Source organism: Gastrolobium bilobum, unplaced genomic scaffold (assembly GCF_033153095.1).
Source record: "Gastrolobium bilobum isolate Gb01-03AN ecotype WA unplaced genomic scaffold, APGP_CSIRO_Gbil_v1 utg16950, whole genome shotgun sequence".
Taxonomy (NCBI): Eukaryota; Viridiplantae; Streptophyta; class Magnoliopsida; order Fabales; family Fabaceae; genus Gastrolobium; species Gastrolobium bilobum.
This window is the reverse complement of record NW_026896450.1, coordinates 92000-109097: the sequence shown is the minus strand read 5'-3', so window position 1 is coordinate 109097 and position 17098 is coordinate 92000. Positions and strand designations below refer to the sequence as shown.

General features: G+C 34.6%; 2 protein-coding genes across 4 annotated transcripts; one reads left to right on the top strand and one right to left on the bottom strand.

Moving 5' to 3' along the window:
* Positions 1–1768: 1768 nt before the first annotated feature.
* LOC133299836 (probable E3 ubiquitin-protein ligase RHB1A) lies at positions 1769–4476 on the bottom strand. 2 transcript variants are annotated; one of them, XM_061499335.1, is made up of 5 exons: positions 4332–4476; positions 3673–3797; positions 2507–2936; positions 2293–2402; positions 1769–2202 (listed from the first exon to the last, which is right to left on the bottom strand). In XM_061499335.1, the coding sequence occupies exons 2-5, from the start codon at positions 3739–3741 to the stop codon at positions 2173–2175; spliced, it is 639 nt and encodes a 212-aa protein (XP_061355319.1). In that variant the 5' UTR covers positions 3742–3797; positions 4332–4476; the 3' UTR covers positions 1769–2172. The 2 variants fall into 2 exon arrangements, with proteins under 2 accessions (XP_061355319.1, XP_061355318.1); XM_061499334.1 differs by having other exon boundaries at positions 1770–2202; positions 4231–4471.
* A 1423-nt stretch (positions 4477–5899) lies between these two features.
* On the top strand, positions 5900–15199 carry LOC133299830 (general transcription and DNA repair factor IIH helicase subunit XPB1-like). 2 transcript variants are annotated; one of them, XM_061499325.1, is made up of 21 exons: positions 5900–6020; positions 6108–6154; positions 6231–6300; positions 6433–6592; positions 6686–6908; positions 7015–7071; positions 7392–7400; positions 7563–7703; positions 8377–8457; positions 10515–10602; positions 11497–11834; positions 11920–11995; positions 12085–12278; positions 12504–12667; positions 12761–12833; positions 13095–13208; positions 13480–13560; positions 13680–13739; positions 14461–14544; positions 14617–14759; positions 14909–15199. In XM_061499325.1, exons 1-21 carry the CDS (start codon positions 6011–6013, stop codon positions 15003–15005), a joined length of 2310 nt encoding a protein of 769 aa, XP_061355309.1. In that variant the 5' UTR covers positions 5900–6010; the 3' UTR covers positions 15006–15199. The 2 variants fall into 2 exon arrangements, with proteins under 2 accessions (XP_061355309.1, XP_061355308.1); XM_061499324.1 differs by lacking the exon at positions 7392–7400.
* The last annotated feature ends 1899 nt before the right edge of the window (positions 15200–17098 follow it).

The following is a 17098-nucleotide window of genomic DNA, read 5'->3' as shown; positions in this document are numbered from 1 at the left end:
TTTATATTTTGGACACATTGAGCAATAAATTTTTATAAAAATTAATATCATATGACATTTTTTGAAGAATTATATAAATTCTTTATTAAAGGATATTTTTATTAAAAATATTTATTTTTATCATATATAGTATTATACAGTGCATTACCAAATACTAGATGATATTATCTTATACAATATATTATTTTATACAATACAGTGCCAAACGCTTGATAGTATTAAAATTCAATCAGGCCTTATATTATTAGGTCTTATACTATCAGGCTTTATTCTATACTATGCACCAAACATGCCCTTAATACATCAAAACGATGTATAACTTAATCCGGCCTAAGGGTGGGGGATAAGGCCTGATAAGAGATTGATGTATTAACATCGTTGACCAATGTAATTCTCAAAAATTAATATATTATTTTAATATTAATCTATTAAAATAAAAATATATTTTTCAATATATTAATTTTTAAAATATTGAATATTTTTATTTTTATAAAAATTTATATTATGGACACATGATCAATAAATTTTTATAAAAATTAATATCATATGACATTTTTTGAAGAATTATATAAATTCTTTATTAAAAGATATTTTTATTAAAAATATTTATTTTCATCATATATAATATTATACAGTACATTATCAAATACTAGATGATATTATCTTATACAATATATTATTTTATACAATACCGTGCCAAACTCTAGATAGTATTAAAATTCTATCAGGTCTTATACTATCAGACCTTATCTTATACTATGCACCAAACATGCCTTTTCGAGAGTGAAATTAGGCCTAATAAGGGATTAATGTATAAGGGTAATTATTCAGTTCCCTTTCTACCTCTTTCTTCTTCATCCTCTTCTTTCTTCATTTTTTGTTCAAGCATTACCTTCACTGGATACGCCACAAACCCACCTCCCTTTCCCTGAACAATTCCATCTCCGTCGCCAGCACTGGCCCCGGCGAGGTGGTCAAACGTCAGAGCCACCAACAAAAGTGAACCTACATGTGCTCGCCCTTAATGCACCTTAGCTGCTCTTTCCGCTGCAACCTCCACAAGAGCTTCCGATTGAAGATTGTGGATATGGATTTTTGACATACTTCGCTTCTTCGCTTCGTTCTTGTCTATGTATATAATATAGAATAGAATGCAAACGAAAAATTAATCAATGGATGCCATTGATGGCGATGATTGAAGCTTTTGCACCTAATTTCATGAAAACAATTTTAATTAAACATTAAAAATATACAACCACTATGCACTTCAAAATTGAAGTAATACTTCAATTTGAAATTTGAATTTGATTCATACAAGATTTTCGTTTTGTTATTAAAGTATATTTTTGTCAAAAATATTTATTTTTATCATGTCTAGTATTATTCAATGCATTTCCAAATAATAAATAGTATTATCTTATACAATATATTATCTTCTACAATGTCATCATGTCAAATACTGAATAATATTAAAATTTAATCAAGTATAATACAATCAAGTCTTATATTATCATACATTATCTTATCCTATACACCAAGCATATACACCAAGCAGGCCCTATGAAACTCAGGTTGGAGAAGAGTAGTAAGCAGTCATAATAAGGAAACCCGTAAACGAATACATACGGAAATGCGCAATGGAATGAGCTAAGAGCTATTATTTGTCTTCGACCAAACCCAGAAATATCATTCCATGTGATCATTCTTGTCCAATGCTTGTCAGCTAAACCACATAATTTAAATATAAAAGATGATCGCAAGACAACGAAAGTGAAAGCATCGGATCATTCTTTGACAAATATAACAAGAGTCTGATAGTCTAACAATAAGAGAAGAACGAAAAATCATATTGATCATTCTGTGTTGCAATTATACTGTCTCCTAAGAATTAAGATAATCTATGCAAGGCATGGCCTGTAGTATCCTGATATCACTTTAACTTTCTAATTGAAAACTATGAAAAGAGAACATTTTACTTTCCTTTAATTTCCTGTAACCAACACAAGGGACTCTGCATAAAAAATGGAATAAATCCTCAGGAAACTCAAAACAAAACAATCAAAATACAGCCATATGCTCGCTCGGGTTGCTAGAATAGTGGACTCATGATTTTGTAACCTTGCTTCTCAAAAGCTATCTCACAGTTTATTTGAACTCCTAAGTTGATATGTATTATTCAATGGGAGGATTGAAAACCATATCCTGCATAAAAAAAAAAAGTATCATATTCATATGGGCATGTTTACAAAAAATCTAAAGATAGATCGGAAATTGGGAATGATTGGGAGAAACCTGATCACACACAGGACAAGTTTCACTTCTTTCCATCCATTCCAGAATGCAAGCAAGGTGAAAATGATGGTCACATTTTGTGGTAAGTTTTGGATTCTCTGCATCATACTCTGCTAGGATAAAAAGATACAGATCCATCAACAACTCTCATATTTAAACCAAAAACAGGATAAATGTCAATAGAAATTAAATTAAGAAGCTGAGACAACTTCACCTTCTAAACAAATTGGGCATGCATCTTCCTCTTCTGCTAAATTTATAGGTTCTCCCAACTTTGGAAGTTCAATTTCAGAATCCTTTGCCAAGTCTTGTTCTAGATCAGTCTGAACTTTGCACTCTGATTCCTTCAGCTCTTCCAACTTAGCTGAGTTCCCATGATTGTCTCCAGCAACTAGTTCTTGAACTGAATTAGAATTTGAGGAATGCAAGGATGTATTATTCTTGTCACCATAAATTTCTTGAGCCACAGGTGGAGTTTGAGCGGCACCTAACGTAACATTGAAAGGGATAGGAGGAGGAGGTGGTCTATATGTATTAGGACTAGAAGTATCTAGATTAGTATCAACCAACAGCCTCCCAAAGAAAGCAGAGGCAGCACCCTGGTGAGATGATAGTGGAACATGCTCCTCTGATGCTCTTGGGTACTGGTGAGAGAATTCAGTAAACGAAGAAATGTTATCCCAGATTGATTGCACAACTATCAGAGATAAACAGCCGAAAGCAATTATAAACTCATAATTACAAGAAGCAAACTTCAAAAATCTCATTTAACCAAAAATATAAAGGTCCATATTATATGTTCTGGTTAATTTTTTTTTTTTTTCAAGAGTTAAAACATCCAATTTGATCCTCTATATAGGTGGTATCAGGTTGGTCCTCCATTCATAAATACATAAAACTGGTCCTTCAACGTTATGCCATTAAATTGGTCCTCAGGGTGACACCATTTTAGTTCCTAAATGGACGAAACTAATGGCAATTATCACTGGAGAATCAATTAGATGTTTCTAATAAACGGAGGACCATAAACTCATCCACTTCTCTCAAGATCGGTTTCTTTCCTCACAGGGACAGACTTCATTGAGAATACTCTAAAACCTTCCGTCAGTAGGTAGCAAACTGAGTTACAAACATCTTCCAAGTATAAAAATCACAGGTCTATCACGCAAGCTAAATAGTCATTTCTTCTACTACTTTTTGAGGTTGATAAATATAAATCAACGAATCTTAATTATTGGAAAGTTTTCCAACCGAATCAAATGGAATAATCAGTGAAAGCTATGCATGTGCCACAACAATAACATGCTTCTCGAAAAATAAAGTTAAGCAAAAGCAGAAAATAACAAAAGCATGAAATTCAAATACGATAAGGATACTGACATAATAGTATGCAGGTGGAGCGCTCAATTCAGTTTCCTTGGAAGAACAACAACAGCACCAACAGCCCATATCGCCTTATCTGCAGCACCCAAAAATAACTATTGGCACTGGGTGCATCATTTCACCTTCATCACCATAAAAATGCACAACTCCTTTAGATAATTAATTAATATAAAAGTAAGATTTTACGCTTAAGATATACACGCACTAAAAAGAAAGAGAGAGAGAATAATATAGTAATTGCAAATTTACGATCGTGCGTGCGTGGAAAATACTCCACCCACACCGAAAGAGAATAATAATACCCAACTTTCCAAAACACAATCCAATTCATCAAGCGAGAACACAAGCAAAACAATCAGAATAAGCCATGATTTGAAACTTAAAAACAGCGATTAATAGAGAGGCCTAACATATAAATCTTATACGTAATTTCAACGAATTCAATTCAAAACAATGATCAAGCATCAACCGACAGAAAACAGAGAGAGAGAGAAAAAAAAAAACAGCAATAAATTAGATAAAAATAAAAATAAAAAACTAAAAAAAGACACGTACAGTATTGGATAGTTGAGCTAAAAACGAAGGAAAAGGAAGATAAGCGCAACTGATGAGTCCGAAAATAAAAGAAAAAGAGGATTGGCGATGGAGGTTTGAACCTCGAGATTGAGAATAACGGTGAGAATTGAAACCGAAATTCAGCAAGAGATGAAGAAGAAACTGAGCGAGTTGTTGCTTTCGTTTGTATTTGACATGATGAGGTGTTGGTGTGTGTGCGTGTGTGCGCGAGTGCAGTGCAGTACAGGGTTACGTGTACGAGAAAAGCCTTAGCACATAAAATTGAAAATTCTTCCACTTACCCCCTTCATTCCCTTTTATCATTCTTCAACATATCTCGGCCGTTCACTTCCACTGCTGTACCCGCTTTTCAGTTGATCAACGCTTCGGACCTAACTCAATTTACCTTCCTTTAATAATATGAGAAAACATAGAATAAATAAATAAAGAATAATAGAATATCATTCTAAATTTTTTTTATCTTATTTTAAGATTCATATATTGATTTATGTTTTTCTTATTTATAAATCACATATTACACGCCTTTACTAATCACGCATGACACTTTTTAAAAAAAATTATTCGACATATCTTTAGAATATACGGATCATACAAATTGTCTTCGATGGTATTTTATATATTGACGCGATACAAAATGATATACAAAACAAATTATTAAATCTTATTTATAATAAAATAAGAAACACTTAAAATAAGGAAATAAATAATAATAAATAAATATGGAAACTTTAACAGTTTATAGCAAATTAAAGAATTTTTTTTGACCTTTTTCATATTTAATTATGTCTGCTTGGTTTTTTTCAGCCCAAAAGCAAGATTAACAAAGGATTGTTTTATAATTTTTATGGGATTTATTAATCTACTTCAATAGAAGATAACTTACCTCATGCATAGAAACAAGTTACGTGGGTCTCATCATTTTTTAAAAATAAAAAAAAATAAAAAAAGAATGACACAACTTTTTATGTCTCACTAACATAAGATAGTTGTCTTCTATAAAAGGAGATAATTTAAACCTAATTTTTATATGTAAATATGCTTCTTTAGGGGGGGGGGGGGGAACTTGAAAGCCGTGCCCCATGCCTTTATCAGTAGAGGTGATCCTTTATCAGACGTGGCATTGCAAATGGGGGTCGTCCTTTGTGCTCAAGTTTGTCGTTTCCAAACAAGGTCTTTTGCTGAATCAGACATAGCAAATAGTAAACGGAAATTTCTCTTCATAAAAATGGTTAACAATCGCACCATAGTCAAAATTATGCTGCATTGACAATATCATGGTGGTTTCTTCCACCCTTTGTTTCTTAGCCACATAAAATGGAATTTTTTTTGAAATGAAATAGCTCATTACGACTTCAACAAATGTTAGTAGAGCCAAAGAATCTTACGATTTCTCGCATGTACATGACGTCCGTCGTAACACAGATAGGTAACACGTTGTAATAAATAAATAAATAAATTTAAGAATGATACCTTTCCATTTAGGTTTTGGGCCGGCCCATATTTGTTGTGGGCCACAACAAATATGGGTGGGAGCATTTGCACACTCGACCTGCACCGTCTTCTGCCTCCCAATGTAATTAGCAGTCAGTAACGGAATGAATGGATGTATAAATAAGCAGATTCCCTCGTTCTTTTCTAAATTCATTGATTCGCATTCTTAATTCTCAGTTGCTGCTGTGCTCTATCTAGAGAGGAAGAAAAATAAAATAAAATAAAAATAAACAGAAAGATTCATACCCTAATCTAATTCATTGGATCAATGGGACACGGTAATTTGCAATTCGTTCTGAATTTGTAATCCATCTATCGAATCAAATACATGAAATAATTATGCTCTTTCAACTTCATATTTGTAGGTGACAAAAACAGACCATTCAAAAAGCTCAAAGCATCTGCTAAATTCGTTAGTTCATCTCTGATCTTTCTTTCGTACTTTCTTTCTTTCTTAATTATCGCGTTTCTCACATTGTTCACAGCAGGAAGATTCCCGAAAAGGAATCGCCGATGATGATGACGTATATGGCGGCGAAGAAGCATACAACGATGACGGTAATGTTCATTTACGATCTATTTCTATTTAAAGACTTAACCTCTCCGTAGGATTAGAGTGTTGTTTTTTGGGGGATTATTATTTTGCGTCACGCACGATGATATCGGATTGAGGGTTTTCGCGTGAAACAGAAAGGAGAACGAAGGATTTTAGCAAATTAGAGCTGAAACAGGATCATCTCAATCGCCCTTTGTGGGCTTGTGACAATGGCCGCATATTCCTCGAGACCTTCTCTCCTTTGTATAAGCAAGCTTACGATTTTCTTATTGCCATCGCCGAGCCTGTTTGCAGGTAGAAAATATTATTATGGGAAAGTGCAGTGGCATGTTAAACTATTAGATTGGTACTTATGTGCTTGATATGTGTGATAATGATGATTGATAGGCCGGAGTCAATGCATGAATACAACCTTACTCCGCACTCGCTGTATGCGGCGGTTTCTGTTGGTCTAGAAACAGAAACAGTCATATCTGTCTTGAACAAGTTATCTAAGACCAAGCTTCCCAAAGAGATGATTAAATTTATACATGATTCTACTGCAAATTATGGCAAAGTAAAACTCGTGCTTAAGAAGAATCGCTACTTTGTTGAATCTCCATTTCCAGAGGTATATAAATATTGCTCTCACTATCCCCCATGTCTCATGTTGTCCTTTCCAATCACCGTGAATCCTTTGGTAAGATCTCACGCGGTTCATCTAACAAACCTTATAGGTATTGAAGACATTGCTCAGGGATGAAGCTATATCTCGAGCTAGGATTACTTCTGAGGTTTGTCATCACATTCTTTGTTTGTGGGGCTCTGTTCGACACGTTTGGGTGGTATAGCTTGACCTTTTGTTTAATGTCTTTATTGTGTCCAGATAAATATAACTGGATTTATTACTATAGGCCTTGGTGATGTGTACAAAATTATTTATGTTCCCAATGCACGACCCTTAGATATTCTTGGCTGATTTGCTATCCTACATGTAACTATATTTCTAGTATTTCCTTGTGAATGGATGGGACATAATTGGACTGACCTCCTTCATTGCTGTCTGATATCTATTTTGACAACGCTAGTTCATACATTAGACATTCTTCTAAAGTGCTACCATGTGATATTGAATTGGTTGCTCATAGGTCTTTTCTGCTTTTGTAGAGTATTGACCACTAAAAATTTAGAGTTTTGGCTGTGAATTGCATTTGTGTGCATTCTTCTTATTGCTGCCCCTTCCCATACACAAATGAAATTCAGAATCCATAGATGTTTTTTTTAGGGTGCAAATGGAGATGGATTTACAATCAGCAAAGCAGCAGGTGAAATTGGAGGCACTCATGACGAGTTGCTAAATGAAGCAGAAGTGGCAGCGGCTGCAGAAGAGAAAGAAGCTCATTCTTTTGAAATTGATCCTTCTCAGGTAATGTAGGTGTAATTTTGCAGTATTTTTTACTCCAATACCCTTAATCTCTTTGTTTCCGAGTTTCCGTGATATTACCACGTAATGGACCACAAAGTTGAATAAATGATCTGTCACTTGTCATAAAAAATTGATGCAAGATTAGGTCATTCACGTCTCAGAAAAAGACAATGAATGAATTAATTTAATTGAACTTAAGAAAACAAAATTTAAATGTATACAGCTATCGGAACTAGCCAAATACTTTTTAATGCTAAGTTCTTACTTCGCTATGCTGCAGCTCTGATGTTGTTCTGTGTACTTTTTAATTGCCAAAGCCATAAATGTAAATACTTCAGGTGGCGTCTAAGATCCTAAGCTACGTCCCTTATTTTTTCTACTACCAATCAGCACCAAAATGATAGACTTCATCTTTCCTAATTTTTGGGCCAACTTTATGTCACTTCAGGGGTGCATTGGTTGTATTGTATAATTCCCCAATACTTGATTAATATAGTGCCAAAATATTCCATGAGTTTCACTACAAGAAGCTTAGAAAATCAATTTTTTTTTTGGCAGATTTAATGACAGCTGTCTAAAGTGTAGACTAGATTGTTATCAGAAATTAGAATGCTGTAATTTGCAATTACTTTACATCAAATTATTCTATTTAAATTTTTCACTTTATATACAGGTTGAAAACGTAAAGCAACGTTGCTTGCCAAATGCACTAAATTATCCCATGTTGGAGGAGTATGACTTCAGAAATGATACAGTGAGTAATGCTTTCTATACTTGTAAAAACTTTGAAGATTATAATCAATATGTTTAGTGATGTTAATTGTGAGAAAGCCGTGATATGCTATGCTGTGCTGATTCTGTCATCTATACTAGGAAGTATTCTGTAACAGATTCATTCTTAGAATTAGGCACATTTAATTGTATCCTTTAGTCAATTAAGAAATCCCAAAACAGGGATTCTTAGGACAAGGATTTGGGGAAGATGATTGGATGTGCTAAGGAACAAGACGGTCTCCACTCTCCACTACCTTGAAACATCTTGTCAATTGCACATGATCAAGGGCAGAATACCACACTCTCTCAATTCCAATTGTGCTTCCTCCAATAAAGAAGGAATTTGGCTCCTCCATCATAGATTGGGACACTTTCATTCCAAAATTATTAAGAGTGTATTTCCCTCTTTATTTACACACCTAAATGCTGACAATTTTCATGGTGAAATTTGTGAACTTTCCAAATACAAGTGTCTAAATTTTCCAGCTAGTTTGGGGTCCTTATTCTATTCCTAATGTTTATGGGGCAAATTGATTTTTGTCTTTCATTGATGATTGTACTTGTGTAACTTGGATCTTTCTACTTAAAATCACCAGTCCGAAATTAGAATTGTTTCTTCCTGGAGTAATTGTTAAAGCCAATTTGGGATCAGCATAAAGTGGCTTTGGGTAGACAATTCCATGGTTTACTTCAACCACATTCTTTCGGATAGAGGGAATCTTACACGGGTTCTCTTGTCTTAATACCCCACAACAAAATGGGATAGTTGAGAAAAAATAGGCACAGTTTTTAAAACACCCGAGCCCTGCTACTTTAGACCTAAATCCTTTTGAGGGTAGGCTATCCTCACATCAAAACATCTTATTAATTGCTTGACTACAGAATTCTTGGGATTCAAGAGTCCAATGGAATTGAAGTTTCTCATTCCAGACGTGAAATTTTCATCTCCCAACATAAATATTTCATAGATTTCCTTAATTTAATTGGCAAAACAGGCATGCAAACCAGCTAGCACCTCTATAGATTCGAAATTGAAACTTGGACCAACGGTGGAAGACTCTACAGTCGACAAGGAATTATATCAATGGCTAGTGGAAAGACTTATTTATCTATCCCACACGAGACTGGACATAGCTTATGCAGTAAATGTGATTAGTCAATTCATGCATAACTTGAAGGAAATCCACTTACAAGTAGCCCATTGGATACTACAGTATCTCAAGGGGGCACTGGGGAAAAGGTATTTTATTTAAAAGAATTAAAGGAGTGGTGCTTGAGGCATGTAATGATGCAAACTATGCTAGGTCACCAAGCGATAGAAGATCAACTACAAGGTACTGTACCTTCTGCGGGGGCAACATGGTGACTTGGAGAAGGAAAAAAAAAGAATGTGGTGGCACGATCAGAGGCAGAGTTTAGAGTGAGTGGGCATAGCCCACACCCCGTTTTTGTGGGAGGAACCAATGCTACTAATTAGGGACAATATGACCACACAAAGCACTCTGAGGTTGACAGAGATTTTATAAGTAAAAATTAGAGAGTGGATTAATTTGCATACTGATATGATTGGGTGTAGGGTGGGGACGTATCACATACTATGTGACTTCACAAGGATAGCTGACTGACATAGTCACCAAGGGATTAAGCAATTCATCATTTCAAAACATCGTAACCAAGCTGGGAATGGATAATGCCTAATCAACAGCTAAAGGGGGAGTGGGAGAAAGCCGGGTCATGCTATGATGTGAACAATCTGATTCTGTCATCTGTATTAGTAACAGATTTCATTCCTAGAATTAGGCACATTTAATTGTATCTTTAGTCAAATAGGAATTCCCAAAAATAGGGATTCTGACATTAAATTATTTCCCTTTTAAAGGTTGACTTTGTATTAATCCAGCCTATGTGTGCATCAGTATAATCAGAAAATAATAGAATACTGTTCTGCAATTTCTGAGAACAACTTGCAAATTTATGGTCATGGAGTTTAAAATGTTTATCTGCTACTCATGCAGTATTTTTCTTTTAATGCTGCAGGTGAACCCAGACCTAGACATGGAACTAAAACCTCAAGCACAACCACGGCCATATCAAGAAAAGAGCCTCAGTAAAATGTTTGGAAATGGTAAGGCTGACAGCTTTTGCAAGGACATGTGTCACTAGCAGTTCACTCTTACTATGTTAAATTTAGAGGGCTCATCAACTGTTATTTTAAATTGATTGAATGTACTTCTTCAATTGTTTGGCTTGAGCTCTAAAACACACTGTTCCAGTTTTGCACATATTTTCAAGACTTTAATTTTCAGCCTCATTGTTAGACCATGTAGTGCTGTGAAGGAAAATTGAAGTTTTAGTAAAAGAAAATATACAGACCTTGGAACATGTTTTAGAAGTAAGCAAGCTTTGGATCAATGGTCTTTTGCATTTTTATTTTTATTTTACTTGGAAACCACCAAGAATGGGCTAGTGGTGATTGCAGGAGGTCTAATGTTTAGTTTAAACTCACATACAGTCATTTTACACCCCCCCCCCCCCCCCCCCAAAAAAAAAAAAAATCCTCTTAGGTTTTTTTTTTAAATAGAAATTTATGTGTTAGTATCTAGGTAGCACAGATTCAGGGATAAGGCAATATAAAATCAACAGAAAATAGAAATCTTTAATTACAAGAGAGAATCAATGTTTTCAGCTGTTAATAAAACACTAGCGTCTATCTAATTATTATAATATTTTCATTTATATTTGTATAAAATTTCTAAAAAGTTAAAGTGAAAAAATGCAAAAATGTAGCTAAGAGTATTGAAGTGTCCGTTAAGTGTCAGATACGAGCACAACGACTAATTTGAAGTATCCTTGCTTCTTAGGTTAGTACCATACATTTGAAAAATCATGTTAAAGATATTTGGATCAGCATAACTTATCTCTACTGTAGTTAAGCTTTAAGCCTTTCTGGATGACTTCAGCAAATGTACATTGAAACATAAATTACTTCTGAGTGCAATTTTATTGTCTACCACCTCAGGTAGGGCAAGGTCTGGTATAATAGTTCTACCCTGTGGTGCTGGAAAGTCCCTAGTTGGTGTTTCTGCAGCTTGCCGGATAAAAAAGAGCTGCCTTTGTTTGGCAACAAATGCTGTCTCTGTAGATCAATGGGCTTTTCAGTTTAAACTATGGTCAACTATCCGAGATGAACAGATCTGTCGTTTCACATCGGATAGCAAAGAGAGGTTCCGTGGTAATGCTGGAGTTGTTGTGACGACATATAATATGGTTGCTTTTGGTGGGAAACGGTCTGAAGAATCTGAAAAAATCATTGAAGAAATAAGAAACAGAGAATGGGGATTGCTCCTCATGGATGAGGTAATCATGCAAATTTATGGGTGCATCCTTTTTGCCTGAAATCTTAAGGTTGTTCTTATGCATAATATAATGGCATGATAAACAGGTACATGTGGTTCCGGCCCATATGTTTCGAAAAGTCATTAGTCTTACTAAATCTCACTGCAAACTCGGGCTCACAGGTATGCCATTATGCATTGGTTTAATGTCACCCTGACTATGACCTTTGCCTTTTCTGCTGGGAGTGAGGTCTTGACTGTTCAAATTGCAGCCACACTTGTGAGAGAGGATGAAAGGATTACAGATCTGAACTTCCTAATTGGTCCCAAGCTGTACGAGGCAAATTGGTTAGATCTAGTAAAAGGTGGATTTATTGCAAATGTACAGTGTGCTGAAGTATGGTGTCCAATGACAAAAGAGTTTTTTGCTGAGTATTTGAAGAAAGAGAACTCCAAGAAGAAGCAGGTAAGGCCTATTGGAACACTGTAGATCTTATAGTAGAAATTATAAGGAGTGATTATGACGTCTGGGTTTTGCCGATTATTTGATTATTATTTTCCATGATAGATTGCATTTTCTGTTAAGGTTGTTTGGATTATTAATGAATTGAAAATCTTTTTATATACAACTTTTAATTGCTCAATTTTTTCCCAGTTTACTTGCTTAAATTCATGATCTCTACATCTGCAGGCACTTTATGTGATGAATCCAAACAAGTTCAGAGCGTGTGAGTTTCTCATAAATTACCATGAAAGGGCACGTGGTGATAAAATTATAGTCTTTGCTGATAACCTTTTTGCTCTCACTGAGTATGCCATGAAACTCCGCAAACCAATGATATATGGTGCTACAAGGTGCTGTGGACATATATTGTTTTTTTGTTGTTTGGATCTGTGTTTTTGGGTCTGCTGTTTTATTCCTTATATTCTGATATGTGTTATGTGCAGCCATGTTGAGAGGACAAAAATCCTACAAGCATTCAAAACTAGCAAAGATGTAAATACTATTTTTCTGTCCAAGGTATTTGTTCTTGTTTTATTTTGAGACTTATTTGCTTTACTTTTCCGGGATATGTCATAGCACATACTGGTGTAGCATCTTGACATTCATGAATTTTTTTGGGTTAGCTAGTGTTTTGTAAAATATGTAGTATGTTTTATAGGTGTCTGCCCAGTTCTTCCTGTTGATATTATTGATATTGTGGGCTGTTCCCTGTTAACATCTTAATGAATGATGTGACAATTGATAATCTAATCCTTGCATCCTTTCTTATATTCTCAGGTGGGTGACAATTCAATTGATATTCCTGAAGCAAATGTGATAATTCAGATCTCTTCACATGCTGGTTCAAGGCGTCAAGAAGCCCAACGTCTGGGTCGTATTCTTAGGGCAAAGGTCAGTTTCTGAACTTTTCTCATGCGTATTACTATTTCTGAGTGGTAGGTTTTGGTAAGTATTATTATTTTTGTAATTTTATTACCTCTTTGGAAGTACTTCTTATCATTGTTGTCTTACCATACCAACCCCACACATCGAATTCTAAATTTCAAATGATGGTTGTGTAAAGTGGGAAGTTATCTGCTGCTTGAATATTATTGTTGTCTGTCAATAATGCATTATGCCAATGGATTGGCTGACATATTCAAATTAACCAATTAAATGACAGGGAAAGCTTCAGGATAGGATGGCAGGGGGTAAGGAGGAGTATAATGCATTTTTTTATTCCCTTGTGTCAACTGATACCCAGGTATACATTTATTTTATATTATATACTGTTGAATCAACAGATCGTACCATCATTGCAAAATTAAACTTGAACTAGGTGTCTATGGTGTACTGTACATTTTGTTCTGCTTGTGTTTGCAGGAGATGTATTACTCAACTAAGAGGCAGCAATTTTTAATTGACCAGGGTTACAGCTTTAAGGTATTTTTTTTTTTTTAATTATAGGTTCACTCCGTGTTGCACTTCTAGTTCTTTTGCCTCTATAGAAACGTGAATTTGTACATTTGTTTTACTGTATTCCAAGTTTTCAATGTGTTAGATGGGATAGGAGTGATTTGTTGTCTTATTTAGAATAAGAATTTGGAAGGGACGAACTTCCTTTTGATAACGTATCTATCTCTTTTTTTTTTCTTTTTAAGTAAAACAACTTCAACCAGTTTCTGATTTGCTATGATGCTACTGTCTACTTGTAAAATGTTATGTCCTTGATATTTACTTGAAAGCAAGTGGGAAAGTGCTGAAGCTCTTTTGGATGATTCTAAGCTTTCTTGTGGTGAATGTGATGTTTGCTATAACCATATTACATGCTTGATCAAATAAATTACTCCAGAAACGGGATATGTTACGTTATGTTTGGTGAGAAGGAAATGGAAGGAAAGGAAAGAAACTAGCTAATATATTTTCCTATTTGGACTCAACCCAAGTCTAAATACATGGTCACTTTTCTTTCTCCTCTCACCAAACATTTCATTAATTAATGCATAAGTGACTAAATTTGTGGAGCGCAGTAGTTTAGAAAACCTGTTGTAAATTGTAACAGTAGTCCCTAGGCCAAGCTTGACCATTTGTAATTGTAAATATGTTGGCCCCCCACACACAGTCTTGTCAGTATCTCAATCAATAGTTTGATGATACTTGACAGGTAATTACAAGCTTGCCTCCATCTGATGAAGGACCTCGTTTGAGCTATCATCATCTTGAGGATCAATTGGCACTTCTTGGAAAGGTTTTCATCCTCATTCCCTTTTGACTTGGAATTGAATTGTTGATTGGGAAATAACTGACGTGTATCTATCAGGTTTTGAGTGCTGGTGATGATGCCGTTGGATTAGAGCAACTAGAAGAAGATTCAGATGAAATAGCTCTTCATAATGCCCGTCGTTCTCAAGGATCCATGAGTGCAATGTCAGGCGCAAAGGGGATGGTTTACATGGAGTACAGGTGTCTTAACCTCTTTCTTTTCCTGATATACTAAAGTGTGCTGTGTGCTGCTCTATCTCAAGCTGTTGAATTGCTTTTTTGATTTCTTAAAAACCTTGATCTGTTAACTAGATACGTCTTTGGTCATGATTGCTTTCTTCCCCATGCAGTACTGGGCGTAACAAAGGCCACGGACAGATCAAGAGCAAGCCAAAAGATCCAGCAAAGAGACACTCCTTATTTAAACGACGATATGGCCCAAGCTGAAAGGTGCATCTCATCTGGGAATAGAAACGAGCAGCGTAGTGGTGTCTTTGTGTAATGTACTGTACGACAGTAATCAAGAATGCAGGATTTACAACCTTTACATAATGCTGGTTGCCCTTTCCTGAAAAGAAAAAAAAGAAAAAGAAAAGAAAAGACTTCTATACATATAAGTCATTTGCTGTTTATTTGACATGTTCACTTTGTGTAAATTCATTTTCCTTTCAATTTGAAAATTGAGACATAGGAAGTTGCCGGTTTCTTAAATAAGGGGATGACACTAAAAGGGAAATCACCAGTAAGTACAATGCTAACTTAACACCTATTTTATGTCCTAATGATATCTATTTATTTTTTAGATTTTACACAAGATGGGTGTTAAGTTAGCGTATAGTCCGTCTAAATGTAGTATATGAGGGAAATTATTATGATGGTGCAACTTTGATTTTTTTCTTTTCTTTTCTTTACTTCATTTTGGGTATTTTATTTTATAGTAAACCCTTTTTTTTTTTGTCATCGAAAAAATACATGCATCATCACTTTAGTTTTTCTTTTTTCTTAAAAAAAATTATTATTAATTTAAAATTTTTAATTATGCAAAATGTAATGAATTGCTTTTTTGAACTAAAAGAATATTTAGAAGATCAAAATAATAACAATTTATATTATTGAGAAATTATATTAGTGACAAAAGTCCTTCGAAAATTAATAATAATAATGCTTATATTTTTAAGACAAAAATAATAATTAACTCTTCATTTTATTTGAACAAATTATTGCACGATATAAATAAATGATTGAGCGTCTCACCTTGCTTAGCCAAATCAGTTTTCGATGAATTCAAATATGCTATGTCAAACCACTCTTCAAAAAACTTGAACTACGGCCAATAAAGCCAAAATAACGACACCTTGTGGTTGTGGGATCTCGTATATATTGTACTTCGTTTACTTTTTCATCATCTTTTTTCCTCTTTTTATTATGAGATTTCTTATAGGTCTCTTCCAAGACTCATCTGAAGTTAGACAAGCCACATATTATTAGTAAGTGAAGTGCAGGACTGGGGTGAGGGAAATTGAAGTATCCCCATATGAAATTTGGGTAGTGTTTGGTTGAGGTTTTATTTTTGGATCCCCATCCATCTTATATTAGCATTCCATGTTGCCAATGTTTGGTAGAAGGAAAACAAAAACTTGTCCACCAAAATGTTTTCCCCATCCATTGTGAATTGCATGCAAAAAGGGAGATGTTTCTATGTTGAAGTTTACCATTTGAGAGGTAGTATTTCAAGAAAACTAGGGAAATGAAAAGAGGTGAACAAAAAATCTTACATATTTACCCTCTTGTGATTAGTTTAGTCATTTCCACCCATTTAAGTACAAAGGTTAGTTTAGTCATTTTCATCCATTTTCCCATCATTATTTTACTTTCAACTAAACAAAGACTTACAAAATTTAATCCAATTTTTTTGGTAAAATTTTGCCCAACCAAACAACTTTCCTACTAAACTCACTTTCCAACAATTTTCTTATTAATTACATTTTCTTAGTATTCAAAAAATTTCTCATCAACTAAATGTCTTGGAGCAAAAAGACCAGTACAACATTAGTACCGTAAGTTAATTGTGGCGTGTTTTCTTTTATTTTTCTCTTGCTTACCAATCAATAGTGGAATTGAAAACAAGATGGGGACACATGCGCAGTGAAACATCACTAATCTTGTCATTATCAAATATTTGGTGAGAGAGCCCAAAAGCACACTTTGAGAGCACAGGGGTTTGTTTATGGTTGCCTTTTTTGGATTATTTTAGATGTTGGTGAAGGAATCTTTTATGCTTGCGCGTTGCCAAGACCTGAGGAGATTTAGCATTTGACTACTTTATAGGGTCACGATCTCTTTGCTTTTGCCTTATATTGTATTTGATTACTTGAATATGAATCCCATTCCAAAGAAAAGCACTCATTACACCTGTGCTCAAGAAAGAAAAGGGAAGCCAAACTTTCTTAGCTTTCATTGAAACTTTTCTTTTTTCTAACTGGCTCATTATTTATTTCATTAACTCAAGCCTTGAAAGACTTTGTAGCACATTTACATGC

What these genes read in the sequence shown, in the direction of transcription:
- LOC133299836 (XM_061499335.1), bottom strand. Translation starts at nt 3,741, where the DNA reads ATGGGCTGTTGGTGCTGTTGTTGTTCTTCCAAGGAAACTGAATTGAGC. An exon ending in CTCCACCTGCATACTATTAT is followed by an intron (nt 2,937 to 3,672) that starts GTCAGTATCCTT and finishes TTCTCTCACCAG; the next exon opens with TACCCAAGAGCATCAGAGGA. An exon ending in ATGCCCAATTTGTTTAGAAG is followed by an intron (nt 2,403 to 2,506) that starts GTGAAGTTGTCT and finishes TTATCCTAGCAG; the next exon opens with AGTATGATGCAGAGAATCCA.
- LOC133299830 (XM_061499325.1), top strand. An exon ending in TCAAAGCATCTGCTAAATTC is followed by an intron (nt 6,155 to 6,230) that starts GTTAGTTCATCT and finishes TGTTCACAGCAG; the next exon opens with GAAGATTCCCGAAAAGGAAT. An exon ending in TTGTGTCAACTGATACCCAG is followed by an intron (nt 13,561 to 13,679) that starts GTATACATTTAT and finishes TTGTGTTTGCAG; the next exon opens with GAGATGTATTACTCAACTAA.